At 44.9% G+C, this 23,168-nt stretch overlaps 1 protein-coding gene across 1 annotated transcript in view; it reads left to right on the top strand.

Moving 5' to 3' along the window:
* LOC126484127 (uncharacterized) overlaps positions 1-23,168 on the top strand; it is a 203,477-nt gene that overhangs the window by 79,924 nt on the left and 100,385 nt on the right. The window contains exons 2-3 of the mRNA XM_050107513.1: positions 9,890-9,994; positions 21,070-21,530. Coding sequence (XP_049963470.1) covers positions 9,916-9,994; positions 21,070-21,530 — 540 coding nt within the window. The 5' untranslated portion in view covers positions 9,890-9,915. The remainder of the gene's footprint in view (positions 1-9,889; positions 9,995-21,069; positions 21,531-23,168) is intronic.

Here is a 23,168-nt window from a genome sequence, read left to right as displayed (position 1 = left end):
ACTCGAAAACCGCGCCCTCCAGCGAAACGTGCCGCAGTACAAAATTTAACTACATTAAATTTCCTACAAAAAATGTTGAATTCTTTCTTCTCTAGAATTAATGCTTTGTGCGAAAAGAGCGCGAGAATGATGAAAAACTCGCTCGTTTCGCATGCACTTTAGCTTACGTAGTTCTAGTAGGTCAATTTGAGGTCGTTTCCCGACATGATAGCCCACAAGTTTCCCGTATCAAACTGTTGGTCTCAACTTGCTACCTCAATATGCAAGGACTACTTGTTTTGCCTCGTCAGGCAGAGAGGAAATACGAGGGGCGTTCAATAAATAATGTAACTCTTCTTTTGTCGGTCAGATTCGGTAGAAAAATTGTGAAATTTGTATCGGTGTATCGTAGTATAATCCCGCTTCAGCCTCTGAAGTTTCATGAAATTTTCTGTAGGTGGCGGCTCCAAACTTAGCTTTCAAAATGGCATCGGTAACGGCGATGCGTTCCAAGAGGAGAGCTCTTACTGCGTTTCTTTTGAAATACAACCAGAACATCGCAGACATTGAAAGACGCTTGCAAAATGTCTACGGAGATATGATAGTGGACTAAAGCACTTGAGACATAGGACAAAGGTCTGAATGAAAAACGCCAGCCGCGGTGGTCTCGCGGTTCTAGGCGCGCAGTCCGGATTCGTGCAACTGCTACGGTCGCAGGTTCGAATCCTGCCTCGGGCATGGATGTGTTTGATGTCCTTAGGTTAGTTAGGTTTAAGTAGTTCTAAGTTCTAGGGGACTTATGACCACAGCAGTTGAGTCCCATAGTGCTCAGAGCCATTTGAACCATTTGATTTTGAATGAAAAACAATTGGAACGGTGGCCCAACTTGATTCGTCATTTGTCATTCCCAATCTGATATTATCATTTAATAACAAATGAATCATGAGGCAGCTGACAGTTATCAAGATTCTTGAGAAATACATAAAAATAGTAAATATTTTTAAATTAAATTCACCATTTATGAGGACATTTGCATTACACATAAAATTAGAAATAGTTCTCAAAATGTCATTCATGCAACACAGTGGTAGCCCGACTACAAACTGTTAATCATATAATTCTGCGCCGTTACTCTGTCCCCGTAACTAGATCACAGCTGTGGGTTGATCCCCAACGGAGCTGAAATATAAGTGCAACAAACATTAAATTAAAAAAGCATTAAAATGCCTACATCTCCTCTGGTTATTCTGCTCTCATATAGACAAGATACGGGAAAATTGCTTAAAGGCTACGCACATGTAAAACCGGAGCAGTAGTAGTATTTTACTGATTGACGAGAAGCCTATTCCACATAAATCACGTTAAGTACTTAAATAAACTACCGGGGCCGTAATACACAATTAAAATGATAATGAAACTTCCTGGCAGATTAAAACTGTGTGCTCGACCGAGACTCGAACTCGGTCCCGAGTTCGAGTCTCGGTCGGGCACACTGTTTTAATCTGCCAGGAAGTTTCATATCAGCGCACACTCCGCTGCAGAGTGAAAATCTCATTCTGGAAAATGATAATGACAGTTAAACCCTTAATTTTTTTAAAGAAAACAAGAAACTCAGTGCTCAGTTTGCCCAAATACTTTCGTCACAGGCCCACATAGGCCTCAAAATTACGGAAATACTGAGTGACTTACTTCCTAATCCGGTGGTCGAGCGGTTCTAGGCGCTTCAGTCCGGAACCATGCAGCTGCTACGGTGGCAGGTTCTAATCCTACCTTGGGCATGGTTGTGTGTGATGTCCTTAGGTTAGTTAGGTTTAAGTAGTTCTAAGTTCTAGGGGACTGATGACCATCAATGTTAAGTCCCTTAGTGCTCAGAGCCATTTTTTTGTTAAGTCCCATAGTGCTTAGATCCATTTGATGTGAATCACGATACGAAATGAATAACAACAAACTACTCAACTTGAGGCTGGAACGGTAGATCAACGGAGTCGTGAGTGACCTGCAACGCTTAGCCACGTGTGATAACGGGAAAGTCACCGAAGCTGAGGGAAAACGCTTTCCTGGACGGAACCAGCAGCAACGTGTCAAACGCCGCCCATGAAAGGCTGTCAACATATACCAGACAACAAACAGCAAAACAAGTTTGATAACATTAACACACTTAGTATTACTTAAATGGGCAATTGATAATTCAACTACTAAAACTTCAGCATATTAGCGGTCTGCTCATAGCACTGCAAGTTAACCTGCCCAGCAATAACAAAAAGCAATGTACAAGGTAATGTGAAAGAGTAATTACATAATAATTTCAGCAAGATTCAAAAATCAAGTTTTATCTAAACTAGGGCCTCTTAGGGGCCAATAGACGCTTTAACTATGGTACACACCATATGGCAGATGACCGATTAAACCCTAAAACTAGTGCTCAAAGGACTCCTCAACACAAAGTAAGAGAGTGTGCAAATACGAGCACGTACACGCACTTGATCCACACGCGCATGCCTTTAGGTTGAGCGCACACAACTTCAGTTAGAGGCCAAATCCAATAACTACAATAGGAAGGTCCAAGGGTCTACAGCAAATATAAATTAGATTCGGTAGTATCAAATACTCAATAATAACAAACCATGGTTTCAAGTACAAGATTAACATTGCAAAATATTAGCTTGGCGCATACAGAAACCTCCAGATTCAGACACACACCCCCAAAGCGGTAACCGAGTCATAAGGAAACTTCATTCCTGGTCCTGCCCACACCTGGAAAAATCAACAACCATTAAGTACAGTACCTCCTAAACAGTCTTCATGGATAATCTGAAACAAATACCAAGGGATCTAATAGCTTAACGACTCCAGGTAGGCACCGATTGTTGCTGCCATGTTGCTCGTGGTTGCTAACAAGTTGTTCAACCCATAGCGGCGTATTTAGCACACCACAATTCACTGATGCACGTCGTAATCAGGTTTCGTGTGACGAGAGCCGCTCATGCCCACTAAATTCGCCGGTAGCAACGGTCAACGCTGCAGGAAAACACGGTGCCCAAAGCCCAACGATCAATAGTGTTAGCTCGCTGCAATTTCCAGGAAGCCAAGTACTCTGGTACACCCGGCCAGCTCCGCGTCCGACACACTCCTCGCCACAACACACAGCCCCAGAGATAACACTCTCTCTCACTCTCATCTGCTATTTTCCCCTCGTTGGGGAAATGTGTTGAGGAGTATTTAGCTTTTTGACTTTTACTCTGTGTGGTTATTTCTGTGACTTTTGGGCGTCTGCGTAATATGATGAATGTTCTGTGTTTGTCTGGTACTTGCCTGAGATTGGCGAGATGATTGATGTTATGGGGGAGGGAACAGGATTAGAGATTGGATATAGGGATTTTCCCTACGGCTTAGTCGTCAAAGATCGTCATTGTTCGTTTGCGCTTGTCGCAGTAGATGTCATACCGACCTAGAGATCTTATGAAGTCATTTCCTGATCTGGAAGAGCTCTCTTAGAAGGCCCTTAGCAGTTCTTGGAAGCCGGCTGGTGTGGCCAAGCGGTTCTAGGCGCTTCAGTCTGGAACCACGCGACCGCTACGGTCGCAGGTTCGAATCCTGCCTCGGGCATGGATGTGTGTGTTGCCCTTTGGTTAGTTAGATTTAAGTGGTCCTGAGTTCTAGGGGACTGATGACCTCAGATGTTAAGTTCCATAATGCCTAGAGCCATTTGAACCATTTAGTTCTTCGAAACGCTCTTTCATGAATGGGATTTCAGCTGCGGCATGCAGATCGACGGTGGGGAATTCCAGGGTAGATGCAGTGCCCTCCTGAGAGTGCGGTTCTGCAGCCTCTGCTGCTTCGCTGCGTATCCCCAGACAGGGCATGAATACTGCATTACTGGTTGTATAAGGGCCTGATATACATTCATTCCCACAAAGCAGTGGAGGGAGCTGGTTGTGTTGAAGACTGGGTATAGGATGGGCATCTGGCACAGACCTTCGTGAGGACCTCGTCTATGTGGGGTTTCCTCGTAATACGAGAGTCCAAGGTTAGGCTAAGATACTTGGCGGTTCAGCGCCAGTGGGGTTGGGTTACATTCAAGTGAAGGTGGAAGGGTGTAGAGGGGGAGGGGCGTTGAGGAAATCCGCACCTTCCGAGCCATGTGATCAGCATAGCCTGCGTGTTCTCAGAGTTGATGGAGATGCACCAGCGATGGGCCCAAGTTTCTGTGTCATCTAAAGCCCTTTGTAGCCTACTGAAGACCAGGTCCTTGTTTGCATTACGTGTGTAGAAGGCTGTGTCGTCTGCATGTTGTGCAGTGTGCACCAGGGGGCCGTTGGTGTGTCCGCAGTGAACAAGCTGTACGATATGGGCCACAGAACCTATCCCTGCGGCACCCCAGCACGAAGGTGGCTGAGTCTAAATTAACAGAAAAAGTTCTACCCATGAGATACCTTTTAATTTAACTATGCTCCCAGGGGGACCCTTGTGTGTATAACTTGTAGAGTAGCCCTCTATGCCATACTGAGTCGAAGGCTTTGGCTACGGCTATTAGCACTATTCCGCAGTAGCCTATGTGGTTGAAGCCCTCTGTGGCTGCTTCAACCACTCTCGTGATCTGTTGTGGGGAAGAGTAGTTGTGCCGAAATACTAATTGGAAATCACGCAGAAGTTGCTCTCTGGTAATATGCTCCTGTATGGGTATTAGCAGGAGGCGCTCATAGATCTTACTGAGATTCGGCAAGAGGCTAATCGGCCTGTAGCGCTGCGGGAATAGAGGGTCAATCCTTGATTTGTGGATCGCGACCACTTCCGCATGTTTCGAGCAAGCTGGGAACTCGTCGGATCGAGTAATCTCGTTGAAGACGTTCATGTAGTGTGTGATCACCGCGGGCAGGAGGGTTTTAACTAACTGATTGATGACAGTGTCGTGTACTGGCGTCGTGTACTGGCACCTTTTCTGTTGGAAGGAACCTAATTACTTTTGCCACGTCTTCGGGGGTGAAAAGTGGGAGATCTTCTGCGTCTTCCTCAGCATTGAGGAAGACAGGCAGTTGACAGTGAACAACCTCTTCATGCTCATCGTCTTGGGGTTCTTCGGCCTGGAATTGCTTCTCGAAGGTATCGGCGAGGGCGTTGTCCTTATCAGCATGGCTATAGACCATCACCAGCTCGCCGTGCAGGGGTGTCATTCTAGCGAATCTTTTAATGAACTGTCTGGTAGCTTGCCAAAGGTGTGATCGTCTATTTTGAGGGCTGAGAGGCTGTTTTGTCATTGCTGGTCTCTGTGGTCATTGAGCGCTGCGTTCAGCTCTCCCTATAGACGATTGAGCAGCCTCCTGGTGGCCTGATCTCTTGTGAACTACTGCTTTTCTACTCTATTTTCATGCCGAATTTGAGCTCGTAAATGTTCCAGGAGCTGTAATGGTGAGGGCAGACCGTCCCTTTGTGTATGTGTGTGTGTGTGTTGGGGGGGGGGGGAGGGTAGCCCCTTCGGCTGCCTGAAGGATGGTTCCTGTTAGGTCTTGTAGCGCATGTTCTACTGTTTCGGCAGTAGGTGGTGGAGAGCGAGTGATGTCCGAGGTGACAGTTTCTCGGTAATGATCCCAAACCTGCGCATTTGTGTGATGACTCGCAACCGGACGGGGTGGCCTAGCGGTTCTAGGCGCTGCAGTCTGGAACAGCGAGACCGCTACGGTCGCAGGTTCGAATCCTGCCTCAGGCATGGATGTGTGTGATCTCCTTAAGTTCGTTAGGTTTAAGTAGTTCTAAGTTCTAGGGGACTGATGACCTCAGAAGTTAAGTCCGATAGTGCTCAGAACCATTTGTACCATTTTTGATGACTCCCACATCGACCTCGAAGACGACAGTGTTGTGGTCGGCGGACATTCTTCCTCCGAGTTAGGGCTATGTCTAATACTCCGGGCCTACCTCCATTTTTAGGAGAGTGAGGGGGCGCAACTGGACCCCATGTTTCATAGTGGTGGTTGTGTACTTTTTGTTGCAGTTTGGCGCCTGCTCTGGAGTTAATCTAGAGTTAGTCTGGGTGCTTGGCACTGAAGGTCACCTCCGATTAGGAGTTTGCCCTCAATTTGGCTTAAAGCTGCTATATCTCCTTCATCGAACTCGTCATTTGGGCGTCGGTAGATAGCAACTACTGTTAGGTGTCCGGTGGCAGTGGTTAGTTCTATTGTCACTGCTTCGATTTTGTTGGTAGCTGGTATGCATATTTGGTGGTGGGGTATCCCTCTTTTTACTTATATGATAACTCCTCCACCTTGTGTTGGCCTTTATACACAGTAACCATTGTAACTGGGAACTGTCATTTTGATTCCCAGCTTGAGGTGGGTTTCCGCCAGCATGCATGTCAATTGAGAATTTCGTTATGAATTCTTTGAATTCGACCGCTTGATGAACAATGCTGTCTGCGTCAAAGGCCCCATTCTCAGACCTGGGATATTTGGTCATCTACCCATGATGGGATTTTGCTACTACTGGTGAAGTCACAGAGGGGAGCGACTGCTGGACTGCTGCCTGAAGGGCAGTGAGGACTTGCGTATTTTGCCTCTGGGCCTCCCTGAATTCCTTCATCATCTCCATGACAAGGTTCATGGTCTGGACTATCATGCCTAACAGTTGATCCGATTGGGGGGGGGGGGGGGGAGGAGATTGTGGAACTGCTGGGGAGAGGTTTGCAATCTCTTTTGCAGCTTGTGTTATGGATTCCCTAGAGGTTTCTCTCTGGTTGTTGTTGTTTTGTCTTATACGGTGTTGTTTTAGTGCTTGTGGTTGATGTCGTGGTAACAGAGCTACGCTTTCGTGGCTTCTTCGTGGGGAAACCACTTCAGCGTATGTTGCCCTCGGAGTGTCATGTCTTGGTTTAAACCGTCTTGTCTGCATGTGTTAATGTCCTTGGTTTCGTTGTGGGTCAAGAGGTGATGGGACGGCCTATTGTCTGCTGTGTATTATGGACCTCACAACCTTGGTAACCCACAGTGTGGTTCTTGCCACACAGCACACACCTCATTTGTGGACCCGTGGGTTTGAGTCTACAGAACCTCGTGTCTTGGGCCTCGTCGCAGTTCCTGCATCTTACTCCCATGGTGCAGTGTTTGGCAATATGGTTCAGTCCCTGACACCTGAAGCACTGCACCCTTTTTTAGAGTGGCGCAGTGGCTTGGTGGTGACAGGCACAGCTGGGACCATTTTTATCTCCCTTCTGTTCTGGGGATATTCGGCAGTGTGATCTGGAAAAAAGGCCACTTGCTTTCGACTTTGCCCATCTGCTAAACTCCGCAACAATCAGAGGGCGATGGTGGGTGACATGTTTCTGTTTTTCTGTTGCAGTTCTGTTATTTTGTGTTTCTTCTGGGTTATCAGCCATCGCCTGATACCTTTCCAGGTTGGGTTCTACTCCCAGGGCCGCTGGAGGCTTCGGCTGGCAAAAGGTTTTCCTCGCCAACACAAAACCATCCAAATATTGCCCGGTTATGCAGTTCACCTCCAGATCGATGGTTTCCTGGTCCCCTCCCAGGGCGACAACTGGTGCTGTCGGGGGCCCAGTCTCCTCAGAGGGTGATGGGGTTGTTGGGATAGGGGTGGTGGACCTCTTCTGGCTCTTTGTGTGTCAACTGCTTCTTTGCACGCTGCTGTTTGGATGGACTTGTGTGAGTCTGGGGGGGGGGGGGGGGGTGGAGGCAATTTAGGTATTTGGATCGGGTGGAGGGTTGGGTCAAGCTGGTGGGTTTGTGGAGGGTTTCGATCGGCTGACAGGTCGTCTGCTTGCCTTTACTCAGGGATGCTATGTAACTTGGGAGGTTGTTCATGGCATTGGCAAGCAGGAGCGGACTTAGGACAAGGGGAGAAGGAGTGGTATAGTAAGTACTGACGGTGTATGATGATGTTGGAGTTTTGTGGATTACAGAGTTATGGTATTTGTAGAAATGTATGGATGGAAATGGGGAAGAGCCACTCACAACCATCGTTGTCACCGTTGGGTTACCCGGTTGCACTGCTAGGCCTAATGTGCTGGTGCACGCAGAGGTCTGGCCGGCTTCCAGGTCCTGGCCCACAATTTGCCTATCTTTTGTGGGAGCAGAGCCTGGCCTGCGGCATCTGGGATGCTCGAAACGGCTGGTGACGCAGCCCGCGGCAACAACAAGACGCGCCTTTCGACGACAGTGGTAGATCGCTGCAGCCCCAAGCCACCACTAGCGAACGACATTCCAAAGCGGCGAAAAGACACAACAATTCCGATCTCAAGGCTTACTCATGCTGCATTTTTCTCAGATGGTCTCCCTTAGTGCCGAACTGTATTTTAACAAGAACGCAGTTGGTCACTCCTGCGTCCTCGATATGCCAAAATTTTAAACCTTTACGCACCCTCTAGACGTAACCCGTAAGCAGGCCCCTGTGGCTCGATGCAGTGCTGTATGTACTCCCGCAACTCCGCACGCGATCCACACAGTACGGCTGCCACTGAGCGACTGAGAGGTAACACGTACACCTGCAAAACTATACGACCATGGCCAGAGTCGATTGAACGCTCGCCCAAGTGACTCCTGTAGGATCAAGCGCGCGCCCTGACGGAAACCGCCACGGTTCAGCACTGTGATTCGTTTGGTGAGACGTCTGTCATCATCGCAACAAGATTGCGCAAACCTGTCCCATCTTCCACGTGCCGGCCAGCCGCTGTGCCTGCCGCAATGCTGGAAAGTGTGAACACTCTCATTCGAGCTGATCGACGGATCATAATGAAACACCTCGCTGCACAACTGTACATCTCTGCCGGTAGTGCTGACGCGCTTGTTCACCAATAGGGCACTCAAAGCTGTGTGCCCGCTTCGTTCCTCGTCTCCTAATAGAGAACCATAAAGAGCAGCGAAGGATACTCCGACTTCCATCCGTTTGTCCCAGCGGAGAACGCACTCTGTGGGAAGAAGTATGTGGATGATCGGCTGGTTCCTGGTGCACTTGTAGAGTGGTACCACGTGGGCATACATGTCCTCACAGTTAAGTGGCGTAACGCCCTCACAAAGATTATTAGGAAAAGTAGGGTTTTGGAGGCAGAAGATTGGGGGAATAACACGGTGTACTGAAATTCTAAATAAAACCAACCTGCTTTCAGATAATGAATATGTTGCATTACTTGTGGCACGCCCCTCGTGATCATGTTGAACAACAGAGATGAACTGTCACTAATTATTATACCAAACATCTCAACTGTGTTATTACACTTTTATTGTGTTATGGACTCTTTCGTTCTTATGATGCCTTCATTTTGCAGTCGAACGGCAACGGCTTCTCATTTTACCCGGTTTCGGAAACAGGAAATAATGTTTATCATATAAACACACCAATTTAGTAAGCCTGATCTACATTGTGTGTAGCTGTGGAGGCTGGAAACCTAATCTGCAACAGTTATCGGATGATAACGAACCCATGCATGCATCAGAAATGATAAAACATGACAATATCCTTCAAAATTTTACAGGTATGCTTCGAAACAGGTTAAGCAAATGTCGTGTAAAAGTACACACTTGATGGATATACAATTAGTGCCAGAAACATAAGAGAGATTAGGAAAAACGGCATTAACTCGACAAGATCATCACTAACCTGAATTAAAATGAATAATTTTATACTTCGACAGTATTCTGGTTTTTTCTCTTACTGTGATATTATCTGTCATTTTCATTTTTCCATGTGTTCTTCTGTTCGTACTGAGAGAAAGTAAAAGTTTAAAATTGATGCCTCACATTTAAACATTTCACTGTGCATAATCAATTTTTTGCGCATATTTCCTTATCGCCTTAATTTCTCCGAGAGAAACAGGGCAGTGATATGCAAGATTCCTGATAACGCACTGCCCGTATCATACGCTACATGTGCTCCGTCTAAACCAACTCTTAACAACAGAACTTTTCCGCAGGGTCCCGGCGCTATGGCTCAGTGCACATGCGCGGGCTGAGGTCCGCCATGGCGCTGCGCTGCGCATGCGCGCTGCTGCTCTGCTCCGCCATGACTCCACATGCTGGTAAGTCTGCATTGCAGCATCACTTCTTGATACTACACTCCATTTCAAAATGCCCAGAAGCTAATATTGTACCTGGCCTGTGTAACGTAATTATGAAACTTCCACCAGTCTCATAAGAAGTAAAAATGTGTTTGGAAGAAACTCTAGGTACATCAATTCCACATAGCAGTACTCGAATTCGAGCCCAATCTCTTGTGTACAATTGAACCATACAGAAGTTACTAAAAAACATGTACTGAATTCTGTAGGCAGCTGAAAAGAGAACACTGACTGTATTTTTCTATTGCATGTTCTGTTTCTAAGAGGTCTTCTTTAAGGAATATTTAATGTATGTTTAGAAGCCAAGTAGAGAAACTTCGACTGAAGTCTAATAGCTATGCCACAAATAAAGTCTCATTTGTCATTACTGCACCATTTCGTTAACCAGAATAGAAATGCCTTCATAGTTTCCGTAATGGCTGCTATAGTTCATACCTGAATCAACAATGCAGCAGAGAAAACCAGTGTTGTGGAGCATGAGTTATTGGTTTAAACTCAGGGTACTTTACAAAAATAGTACAGATTTAGGACAAAAATTAAAACACCATTGACTCTACTACTGCTAGGTTTTTCTCGTGTGACACTCACCTCTTGGTATCCTGACCAAAGAGCCCAGTGATATGATAGCACTATACCGACAAAAACTGTTCAACTTTGCGGGGAAAAGAAGTAAATACTGTGGCGATTGTAGAATTGTCCTTAACACTCCGTTAGTCACTTGATAATTTCCAACACGGTTCCCCGAGCGGATGACAAATGTCATCCCGCAATATGCGGTCTATTGGATGCTTTGGATGGTGTGTATAAATGATTTTAGGATTTTTAATCAATCTAAAGGCGTTCAATGAGAGAACGTTGCTCAATTTTAACTTTATTAGCTCCAAGCTGATTTTTTTCTATAAGATCAATTTCATTTACAGCTTGATTTGAAGCCTTGCAGTGGTATTTATAATATGAATAAACAATTTAACGATGCAGTATTCTTAATACTGTAAAACAGTACCAAAGACCACCTTCTTGTGTTACGTGACGCGTTGTTTTTCTTATATAGCTGATGCAAAAAGATCTATCCCCACTTTTGACATGTTACAGAAGGTAAACATTTCAGGTTGCTTTTGTTCTTGTGTTTAAGAGTCCATAGCATCGTCGAAATGCATCCATAACAGCACCAACACTGTCCTATTTTTCTTCGGACTGTATAATGCTAATGTACAATCACGTTGAAATCTGAAGATAAATGATTCTATCACCCTTTGTTGTATTTCTTTTTTTTTTCGGCAGAAATTCTTTCTGTACATTCAGTCTCTCTCTTCTAAACTCAGAGTAAGCCGTTTATACATCAACCAAAATTTAAATAGCTCCAAGCATTATGAGACTTAACATCTGAGGTCATCAGTCACCTAGACTTAGAACTACTTAAACCTAACTAACCTAAGGACATCACACACATCCATGCCCGAGGCAGGACTCGAACCTGCGACCGTAGCAGCAGCACGGTTCCGGACTGAGGCGCCTAGAACAGCTCGGCCTCAGCGGCCGGCATCAACCAAAGCAAACACTTTTATATTTAGCAGCGCTTTGCTAGGAATATATTGCTCGAATGGGCAGTTTCATCTGAACGCCAAAAGCTGTTCGTCAGTAGTAAAGTATTCACTAGGTGTGAAATATTGTTGGCAGTTGTTCGTAAATAGTCGTAGTACCTCTCTCGTACCAGACAACTTGTCACTCTGTTTCTGCGAACAATCATGTATGTTGTTAATCGTCAGACACCTTAAGAGAAAGCTGAATCGGTTTTCACTCAGGCACAAGTAACATTATTCAAGCCATTGCCCTTGGATTTATTCCACTACTTTGATATATTCCATCTTCATTATCTTAGAGGTACACACAGTTATAACAAACCAATGAAAGCTATGATCTCTATGGTACATTTTTCCTTAGCTTCCCTTTCCCTAGAAAAGTTCCCAAGAACTTAGCTGAAGAAAATATTAGTGAATATTGTGACGGATTCGGGTAAATACGTAATAATATTACAAGATCTTCTTCTGACATTGACAAGATATTTACTTTCCCTCCATTTAGTTATTCCATTTTCCTCTAAAAATGCGTCCTCTTGAATTGCTTCCTCCTGTAATTCAAATACATCATTTTCTAATACTTCTTGTTCTGTTGCTGAATCATGACCAGTTTCATATGCACAGTCCTTGTTCTATGAGTCAACAATATCACTGTCAAGATCTTCAGCACTCAACTCATGGAACAACCCAGTCATACATCAGGAGCTCTACCGAACTGTGCCTGTGTTTTTTAGGCCTTTGACGTTTCTTCCACTAACTTAAAGTGAAGTGAATACTAGGCGAAAAGAAAATTAACTGCAATCACTTACAGTAAGTCTGCAATAACGCCCGTGAACGATGAACTGAAAGTAGGAAAGCAGTAAAGTAACATATACGTGGAAATTTGTGGCCAGGTCTTATGCGACCAAACGGATGAGGTCATTGGTCCTTAAGCTTTCACACTACTTAATCTAACTTAAACCAACTTACACTAAGGACTACACGCAGTACCCCGCTCGGCGCATTACTTCGTTTCAGAAAGTAACAGCAGAGGTCGCGCGGATGACCAGTGTCCTCCAGGATACAATAGTGTTCCATTAACAATGGAAATTGCATAACTGAAGCTAACAATAGCTGCAGCTAACAGACAGAGAGTTGGCGCGAGCTCAATCCAGCCCGGTCGGAAAAGTGTGTGCCTTAGAATCATGTTGATGGTGAATGCCATCCGCGCGAGCAAAGGAGGGGTAACACGAAATTATTTCCTATGTCATATAACACACTACCGACAAAAAGATGAACAAACAATGAATTCCAAATTATCAGACATCAACATGAACAGAAACCAATTCCTTAAATTTAAGGCCTTGACACATTATGCGATGGTGTTCTGCTGATAGAAAAGGTACATTGTATGTAAAGTGGAGTAACCAGCAGTTCCTTACATTTCTTCCTTCCTTCCTTCCTATCTCTCCCTCTCTATGTGTATCTCTCTCTGCAGGGTGTTTCAAAGTCGTTGCGAGAAATATAAATACGGGTGACACTTCACGTCATGGGAAACAACTATTATTCGAGAGTAAATGTTTGCTGATGCTGCCCAGCCACGCTAGGCTTTGTATAAAACTGCTTATGCACCTGACAGGCTGCAGGGAGTAAGCATTCCGTGGCGTTCGTTTGTAATATGTGTTGCTTGACATCAATCCTTGTGGTCCACGTGAAAAGCGGCAGGCCGAGCAAAATTGAAGTTCCTCATTCACTTCTAAGATATTGTATGCCACACACCTTGTTAGTCAATCAAATCAACCATGCTGGTTCAACGAAAACTTGTCATCCCATGACCTATGAGTACTAGAAGAAGTCTAGCATCGCGCAGTGGGGGGAAGAAGCAGGGAACGTTTGTCGTAATGATTTCAAACGCCTTATATTCCAAATGTATATCTTATGGAACTTGATGCCAAACGTCGGTTCAGTGGTCAATTTCTTCAAGTAATACGTGGTTTCTGAACAATAGCTATAACGTCTTAGAAAATGAGATTCCACTCGTTTTCAGATGGGACACGAGAATATGCAACGTACCTAACTTATTTAGTGGGCTACTACGTCACGAAAGAGTATTCGAGAATCACTTTAGATATAAGTTAAAGTAGTCCCCTAGCAATAAAGGAGTGAATATCACTTGCAAGGAGTGTAATTCCTATTATATAAGAAACTCCAAAAATATATCTCTGCAACATACAACTGAAATATCCTTATTGTGCAAAGTGGAAGACCATTGGCCTCACCTTTTCTCACCTCTTTTAGTGTATTCTTAGGATCATACGTGTTAATCAGTCGTGTTTCTTCTATACCAGACTTTTATAATAAGTGGCTGTATTTCTTACTGTTTCGTTTTCTTAGCTTACATACGTGTTAATCAGTCGTGTTTCTTCTATAGCAGACTTTTATAATAAGTGGTTGTATTTCTTACTGTTTCGTTTTCTTAGCTTACATTTTGCTTGCTCTTCAGCCCTCTTCCATGCTAAGCTCCCTGAAAAATCATTGTACAGTTCTGAGTCCTCATTGCTTTCTTTCACTTGCTGTAGAAGTCCATAAGCAGCAAAATTTTCCGAACGCTCGTTCAGGGGGCAGCGAATGAGGAGGCAGTCGTTGAGGGGGCAGTTTTTGAGGGGGCAGTTGTTGAGGGGTAGTCGTTGTGGGGGCAGTCATTGAGGAGGCTGTTGTTGAGGAGGCAGTCATTGAGGAGGCAGTCTTTGAGGATACACTGTTGGTAGCTCTTTGGTTCTTCTGGGTGATTTGTTGCTCAGCGTCTATTTGCCCATACACATCTCAGCAACCATCACTCATTCTTCTCACCTATGGCCCATGGTGCACCACAGCTGCTTTGAGGCTGGTTTTGGATAACATTATTTTGCCTCGCACGGTATACTTTAACCATGTGGCATAAGAAAAGTGTACAAACTTCACTGTTTCGGAAATACTTCCGCCCTTGGTCCAATATCTAATGATCATGTTCCTTGGGACATCAGGTAAATATCTCCATTCCCATATTACAGCAGTGACAGGGCTGATCTCACTTTCCCCAATGCCCATATATACCATCAACTGCTAGTATTGCCACCAGCTGTCTTGAGCTGTTACTGCACGTTGACGTCGAATGCAGTCGGCGGTCATATTAAAGAAACTGGCCCATGTGGTATTACTAATAAGTGGTACTTATAACGACTGTAAATAATATGTTTTTCTGAATACATGATATTGACATTCATAAAATGTAAGCATGAGCAGGGCGTAAGAGAATAACTGACATCAGTCGCAATAGAAAGTGATACTATGTAATGGTCGACGGATTTCGGGATTGCGCTCAACTTCCATCCAATTACATTTTCCATGCTCATTGTTGATCATCACTGAGTATGGATACAGATAATAGAATAAACCTGAAAAGTGGCGCAAACCAAAAATCGGCCATGCATTGTATAAAACTACTTTCTGCTGTGACTAGCAGTGGTTAGTATTCTAACCCTATACAGAAATAGTAATAGAATTCAGCTGAATCCGTTATAGACAAAATTCACATTATTCGAAGTATCCCCTTTTGCCTGTACAGCGTGATCAGTTTCAGCATTCAGAATGAGATTTTCACTCTGCAGCGGAGTGTGCGCTGATATGAAACTTTCTAGCAGATTAAAACTGTGTGCCCGACCGAGACTCGAACTCGGGACTTTTGCCTTTCGCGGGCAAGTGCTCTACCATCTGAGCAACCGAAGCACGACTCACGCCCGGTACCCAGAGCTTTACTTCTGCCAATATCTCGTGTCCTATCTTCCAAACTTTACAGAAGCTCTCCTGCGAACCTTGCAGAAATAGCACTCCTGAAAGGAAGGATACTGTGGAGACATGGATTAGCCACAGCCCGGGGGATGTTTCCAGAATGAGATTTTCACTCTGCAGCGGAGTGTGCGCTGATATGAAAATTCCTAGCAGATTAAAACTGTGTGCTCGACCGAGACTCGAACTCGGGACCTTTGTCTTTCGCGGGCAAGTGCTCTACCAGTATGTCAGTTTGTTTGAAGAATGGAGCTGATACCGATTTTCGCTATCGACATTGCAACACATCGCATTAGTATAATGCTTCTCAGGATTTGCGACCCTTAGTCCCCCGCTTTCGTTTGAAGCTAGACATAGAAATTCCTCGTCCACAGATTCTGACTGACATTAATTTTTCAAGGTGATTTTCTCCAGCGACGTTGATAACCCCTCATAGGGAGTTTGCCATTTCTCTGTCGTATTCCACCCGAATCGTTCGATGGCGTACACTTAATAGCCACAACGCTACGATCACCTACCTAATAGCCGTTATGTCACCTTTGGTACGAATAACAACTTCGACGCGTCGTGGCATGGCAGTAATGAGGCCTTAGTAGGTCGCTGGAGAGATTTGGCACCACATCAGTACGCACAACACACGTAATTGCAGAAAGAATATAGTCACTAACTATTCAGATTGAAGAGAGGTATCACTGCTGTAGAGGTCGAATTTATTAAACTAATCAAGAGGCCATTTAGCTTCCAGTTGTGATCCAGTAACAGGATACTGCTGAGTTTTCTCATTTATTTTGCAATATAAAGTAGAATAAAAATGCTTACAATTTTTAAAATTATAGTTACACATGTTCAGAGCTATACACCATAATTGCCATTATATTGTTTAAATACGAGTATAACGCGAGGCTTCACTTACAGCCGTATAGTTCAACCATACGGAATATAATTACCCTTATGTCATTTAAATACGAACAGAGACATATATACCACAAATAAAGTGTCTGTTTTAACCAGTTAGCCTGTTGGGAACTACACTACGTGATCAAAAGTATCGGGACACCTGGCTGAAAATGACTTACAAGTTCGTGGTGCCCTCCATCGCTAATGCTGGAATTCAGTATGGTCTTGGCCCACCCTTAGCCTTGATGACAGCTTCCACTCTACCAGGCATACGTTCAGTCAGGTGCTGCAAGGTTTTTTGGGGAATGGCAGCCCATTCTTCACGGAGTGCTGCACTGAGGTGAGGTATCGATGTCGGTCGCTGAGGCCTGGCACGAAGTCGGCGTTCCAAAACATCCCAGGATTCACGTCAGGACTCTATGCAGGACAGTCCATTGCAGGAATGTTATTGTCGTGCAACCACTCCGCTACAGGCCGTGCGTTATGAAAAGCTGCTCGATCGTGTTGAAAGATGCAATCGCCATCCTCGAATTGCTCTTCAAAAGTGGGAGGCAAGATGATGCTTAAATATCAATGCAGGCCTGTGCTGCGATGGTGCCACGCAAAACAACAAGGGATGCAAGCCCCTTCCATGAAAATCACGACCACACCATAACACTGCCGCCTCCGAATTTTACTGTTGGCACTACACACGCTGGCAGATGACGTTTACCAGGCATTCTCTATACCCACACCCTGACAACGGATCGCCACATTGTGTACGGTGATTCACCAGACCACACAACGTTTTTCCACTATTCAATCGACCAATGTTTACGCTCCTTACACCAAGCGAGGCGTCGTTTGGCATTTACCGGTGTGATGTGTGGCTTATGAGCAGTCGCTCGACCATGAAATCTGGGTTTTCTCACCTCCCGCCTAATTGTCGTAGTACTTGCAGTGAATCCTTATACAGTTTGAAATTCTGGTGTGATGTTCCGGATATATGTCTACCTATTACACATTACAAACCTCTTCAACTGTCGGTAGTCTCTGTCAGTCAACAGACGAGGTCGACCTGTACGTTTTTGTGCTGTACGTGTCCCTTCTCGTTTCCACTTCACTATCGCATCGGAAACAGTGGGCCTAGGGATGTTTAGGAGTGCGGAAATCTCGCGTACAGACGAACGACACAAGTGACAACCAGTCACCTGACCACGTTCGAAGTCCTTAGAGTTCCGTGGAACTCCCCATTCTGTTCTCAAACGGTGTCTAATGACTGCTGAGGTCGCTGATATGGAGTACCTGGCAGTAGGTGGCAGCACAATCCACCTAATATTAAAAATGTATGTTTTGGGGGGTGGGGGGGGGGGCGGATACTTTTAATCACATAGTGTACATCCTTCTTTGATTTTATACAGGCTGTAGATTCTATTAGTTATTTAAATAAATAGATAAGGATGTTAAGGCTAATTCAAGAAAAATGTTTTTACTGGTAGATCCAGAGGAAGGCCACTGCAGAAGCAGCTGAAACATCGACTTTACTCATTCACTGACAGTTGTAAAATAATGTAAGGTCTCCGTACACATAGATAACTTTTTTGGCAACTGATCACAGACACACATGGTCATACCGTACGCACTTTGTCTACCACTGCATTTCGATGTTAATGATTGAAGAAGAGGCCCTAAAAATATCAGTTTGTGTTTTCCTGTTAGATTCTCTAGCAGTCTGTATTTATCCCTCCCTCCCTCCCTTCCTCTCTGTCTCTCTCTCTCTCTCTCTCTCTCTCTCTCTGTGTGTGTGTGTGTGTGTGTATGTGCGCGTCCGCGTTGAAGGGGCCGGGGAGGGGTGGGGGGGGGGGGGGGGCGGAGGAGAAGGGGGCGTAAGGGAGGTGGTGCGTTAATCTTTTTACCTACACTAACAAGGAACTCAAGGAGTGCGGAGTTGCAAGTCCAATCTTTAAAAAGGCTCATTTGAAAGTGTTGTGTTAACAGGAAAAATATTAGCTACTAATTTCTCACCACGTGCATCATAAAGGCGACAGAAAATGAGTGTCCCGGAGGTGCAGAGATCAGCGTTCTATGGGATGTAAGTATTACACGTAACAAAGTGAACATCGTCGACATTCAAGAAACGCTCAAAACGAACCATTAGGGGCACCATGAGCAGCGAACGAAAAACGGCGCGTCACTCAGATTACAGAGGTTCGCATGATCAAGATCGAAGGCGAACTGTTTGGGAGCTACAAACCGGGCACGACGTTCAGCGAGGTATCTATTCTTAAGTAATGCATATAGATTAGTATTGGTTTAACGAGGTGATGTTAACTGATTGAATATTATGGCACGCAACCGAATGCTAAAGCAAGTTATTTTGACCAGCCAAAAGCAGTTCTCTTAGGCCCATTTTCCCATTCTTGCTTCCTGTGACGTAAATATTCCGCACTTCTCTTGCAAGATCACGCATACGGGAGAGACTTGTAGAGAGCAGAGCACACCCTACTTCTCGCAGCATAATAAATAACTTTCCAGCCGATTTCGCATCAAGATTCACTGTCGGCATAATTGTATACGAATGCATTAAGCCATTGATGTTCGTTCATATTGACACAACTGTTCTGTTATCCCTAGTTTCCAGGGTTCCTTTCACACGCATTTCCTCTTCAAATCTCGACTGGTCGGAGTTGTAAACAAATTACCTACCGAACAATGGGATAAGTTTCTTTTCCTCAACTACAATGTTTCGGGTTGTTCCTGCAGTTTGCTGTGCTTCGCCAAACTAACGTTTTATTTGCAGTTTCATCATCATATATCTTCCAATTCTGTACCACTGTTCGTTGTTAGGCAGCCATCCGCTGCTTTCATAGAAATCATTGTGCTCCATGTCGTGCCATTTGATGTGCATAACGTAGTAGGTCACCATCATGTAAATTGTATCCAGTATTCTTGAAACGCGCTAACGCCGGTTTTTGTAACAAGTGCACCTTGTCTTCCCTTGAATATTCAGAATTTTTCTTAAGTGGTAAAAGTTTATATCGCTGAAGACTTATTCGAAATCTGCTCATAATTCTTTCTGTACTATGCTGCAGATAATCTTCCATGCAGACCATGTTTAGCACCCGCTCCTTGGACAACTATTGTCCCTTACTACGTTTCACAGGAGACGGGATTTGTGACTACGTGTCCAACAAAGATGATGAGCTGCATGGTTGGACACCTTTTCCAGTATGACTTTCACTTGTTAAGCACTTACCGTCGTCACTGTATTCCTCATGTAGATTGCCCACACATTCGAGGTATGAGACGCCACAGATTGTAGTCACAGCTCTTGTAGAAACACTAACATTTCATCGGCCACATTTTCTCGCTCTGCAAAATTACTTGGGTTCCTTTTTGACGAAATGTCAGCTATTGTTGTAGTTATAAAATTATGTTTTCTTTGTTTATAGCTGTCCTTTGTCTAAACACCACTAGCACTGTTGTGAGTTACTGGTCTACTATGCAGTTGCAGGTCGCTGTGGCCGAGCGGTTCTAGGCAATTCAGTCTGTAACCGCGCGACCGCTACGGTCGTAGGTTCGAATCCTGCTTCGGGCATGGATGTATATGATGTCCTTAGGTTAGTTAGGTTTAAGTAGTTCTAAGTTCAATGGAACTGATGACCTCAGATGTTAAGTCCCGCAGTGCTCAGAGCCATGGGAACCATTTGACTTAAGCAGTTCAACTACGTTTCTTAGCCTCATGCTGTACTCACTATTGGGTAACTCCAGTCCAGCCCCATGTTGCCTCTAGCAGCCAATATTGTGTTCGCATGGTAAACAATATATGGGGCCTCGAATGCCGTAAACATCATTGGCTTTTTGTGACCTCGCACTCAAGGAGATCGTTGTAAGTTCACAGGAAATAAAAGCACGTATATCGCGCTTTTGTTCAGAGGTCCCAGGGAAATTAGGACTGAATTCGAAAACGGATTATAGTGACTTGGCAAGACAGCCAAGCCACTATGGGAGGAAGCCGAAGGCACGCGGTTAATCTCACGCAGGCTGGCGTGAGGTCTGGAACAGTTAAAGGAATAGAGACTAGCAAAAAAGGTACGTAGCTTCTGGAATATTTAACTTTAATCCATAATTGGTGAACATCGGTCTGACGGTACATGCATCACAAGATAAATAGCAAATGATAATGGCGCCTTGCTAGGTCGTAGCAAATGACGTAGCTGAAGCCTATGCTAACTATAGTCTCGGCAAATGAGAGCGTATTTTGTCAGTGAACCATCGCTAGCAAAGTCGGCTGTACAACTGGGGCGAGTGCTAGGAAGTCTCTCTAGACCTGCCGTGTGGCGGCGATCGGTCTGCAATCACTGACAGTGGCGACACGCGGGTCCGACGTATACTAACGGACCGCGGCCGATTTAAAGGCTACCACCTAGCAAGTGTGGTGTCTGGCGGTGACACCACACGGATTATGTTAGAGAGAGGCAATATTGAGTGTTTTAGCATCACTCTCCTTCCGCAAAGAAATAGGGGCCGACGTGGGAAAGAGATTGGGATAAGACACTATTCACAGTATTAACATCACTTTCCTCCTGATCGTCCTCTGTCTCGTTAGTGATCTGCAAGGAATGACGCAAGGAACACTCAGGCGAATTAGCAGTCCAATGCATAGGTACATAGACAGTGAGACAGTGCAAACAATACGCGAATTGTATTAGTGTTAATATTGTAAATTTTACTTACACATAATTGACAAATTAAGGGGAAAAGTTGCTGCTTTTACAGAAAACACGGCCACAACCCCAAGGAATGCGGTGCTAAGCGACGGGGCGACTACCGTTCCCTCGAGTGCGCCGTTGAGGGCGTCGACGCCAGACGTGACAGTCTCGTCGGTGGTGTCCAGCGAGGCGGCGCCCACTGAGGCCACCCTGCTGGACGCCACACCCGGCAGCAGCGACCCACCGACCCTCGCGGCCGCACCGACGACCTTCCTCGTCGAATCGACGACGGCGACGACGACGACGACGACCGCGACCACGACGACGTCGACCACGCCGTCAGGCAGCACGTGGCGGCCCCCGCAGCAGCAGCAGCAGCAGCGCTCGCACTACCACGTGCACGCCGCGGGCGACGGCCGGCGCTACGGGCCTTACTTCGAGGACGGGGCGGGGCCGCACAACGTGACGGCGCGCGTCGGCCAGACCGTCGTCCTCGACTGCAGGATCGGCCTCCTCCAGGGCAAGACGGTGAGCCTCAGACACTGCCTCAGTTAGCTAATTACTTACAGCAAGGCACTACTAACTACTTGAAGCAAGACACTTCTACTGCCAGGCTGGCAGTTAGGTGGCAGGTTAGATCAACAAATGAGTGTCATAAACCCTGTAAAAATACAGTTAAAACCACGTAATGATCAAATATACAGCGTGTAACGGGTATAAGTGGAGATATTTAATTACTGACTGAGGATGGTGGACTAAACCAGTACTTACTTCCTTTCCAGCTAATAATTATGACAATTAGTAGCAGTTTATCTTTAGTTGGTTAGTACCGCCAAGTAAATCTGGTAAGAGTAAGCCATTCATTCTTATTTTCCTTTGGGCAGCAAAACGGTTAGTATATACGGACTGATGCAGTCCACTTAGTGGTGCAGTTATGGCCATGCAGGAAACATCATGCCGTAAGCAGTAAAATGGGACACCTTCAACCCGTTGTTTGTTATGTACCCACCATTTTCGGTGATTCAGTACACCACCTTCAGGGATTTTTTGACGCTGTGGCGACGAATTCCAATCGTATACACTATCGCATCAGTGGTCAACATCTACGAACTGTTTTACGTAGACTACTGTAACAACAATGATGTGTTAGCAACCATCAACTACCACCTGTTGGTAATTGGTACTTAGATGGTTGGAAACATAACAGTGCTGTTACAGTACTCTACAGAAACCAGTTAATAGAGGCTGGACACTGATTTGGTCGTGCATATGATTGGAGTTCACCCACTCACTTACGACCTGAAGATGTAGAATCACCCAAACTGGGACCTATATAATAAATAGTATCTGAAGGAAGGCTGCAGTTGGTCCATTTTATTAAATAAGTTAACGGCCGAAATTCCTCAAACCTTAGTCGGAAGGATGGACATATACAAAAGTCATTTTGTAAAATTTTTAACTTGACTATGGAAAGACTGTTCAACGCACACAAATAACATCGAGCTGGCGGATGTTTGTATGTATATGTTGGTACAACATATAAAAAATCTGCACTTATACCCGTTACACAAACTTCGAATACGTTTCAGTCAACGACGCAACACATGACACTTGTGTAGTGAAAATCTGTGACCTCATGTGTTGCATTACCCCGATTCTCTCTTATGTTTCCCTTGTGCTGGTAACCATCTCTGAAAAGTAGCTGTAGAGATGTAAACTTGTCCAATAAATAATCGTCACCAGCTCTTCAAAGGGTTACATGTGTTTTTGGTACTACAGGCGAATATTTATTGCCTCCGAGAATTACTGCGTTTCAGATCCGCCTATTACACATACAGCACGTTTCAGCACTTGTGTGCCATCATCAATAGACACTTTTGTTCAGTTGACTAGAATGTAAATATGATTTAAGTTATACTTCTTACAATGAAATTATGCCTAATAGCAGTTTGTGTCTGTTGTGATTGTTACATTATTTCTTTCTATTGTTGGCTTCAGTAGGACACTCTTTAATTTGCTATATTAATCCCTTATATACAAGTGTAAATAGATTCCTACAGAACAAAGCAATGAAGAAAAATGAAATTAAAGGAATTATTTCTTTCACAAGATCCTAACAATAAACTTTATCCTCTATAACCGGCTTCGGTAATCCGTGTAACGTCT

This window comes from Schistocerca serialis, chromosome 6 (assembly GCF_023864345.2).
Source record: "Schistocerca serialis cubense isolate TAMUIC-IGC-003099 chromosome 6, iqSchSeri2.2, whole genome shotgun sequence".
Taxonomy (NCBI): Eukaryota; Metazoa; Arthropoda; class Insecta; order Orthoptera; family Acrididae; genus Schistocerca; species Schistocerca serialis.
This window is presented reverse-complemented; position numbering and strand designations above follow the sequence as displayed.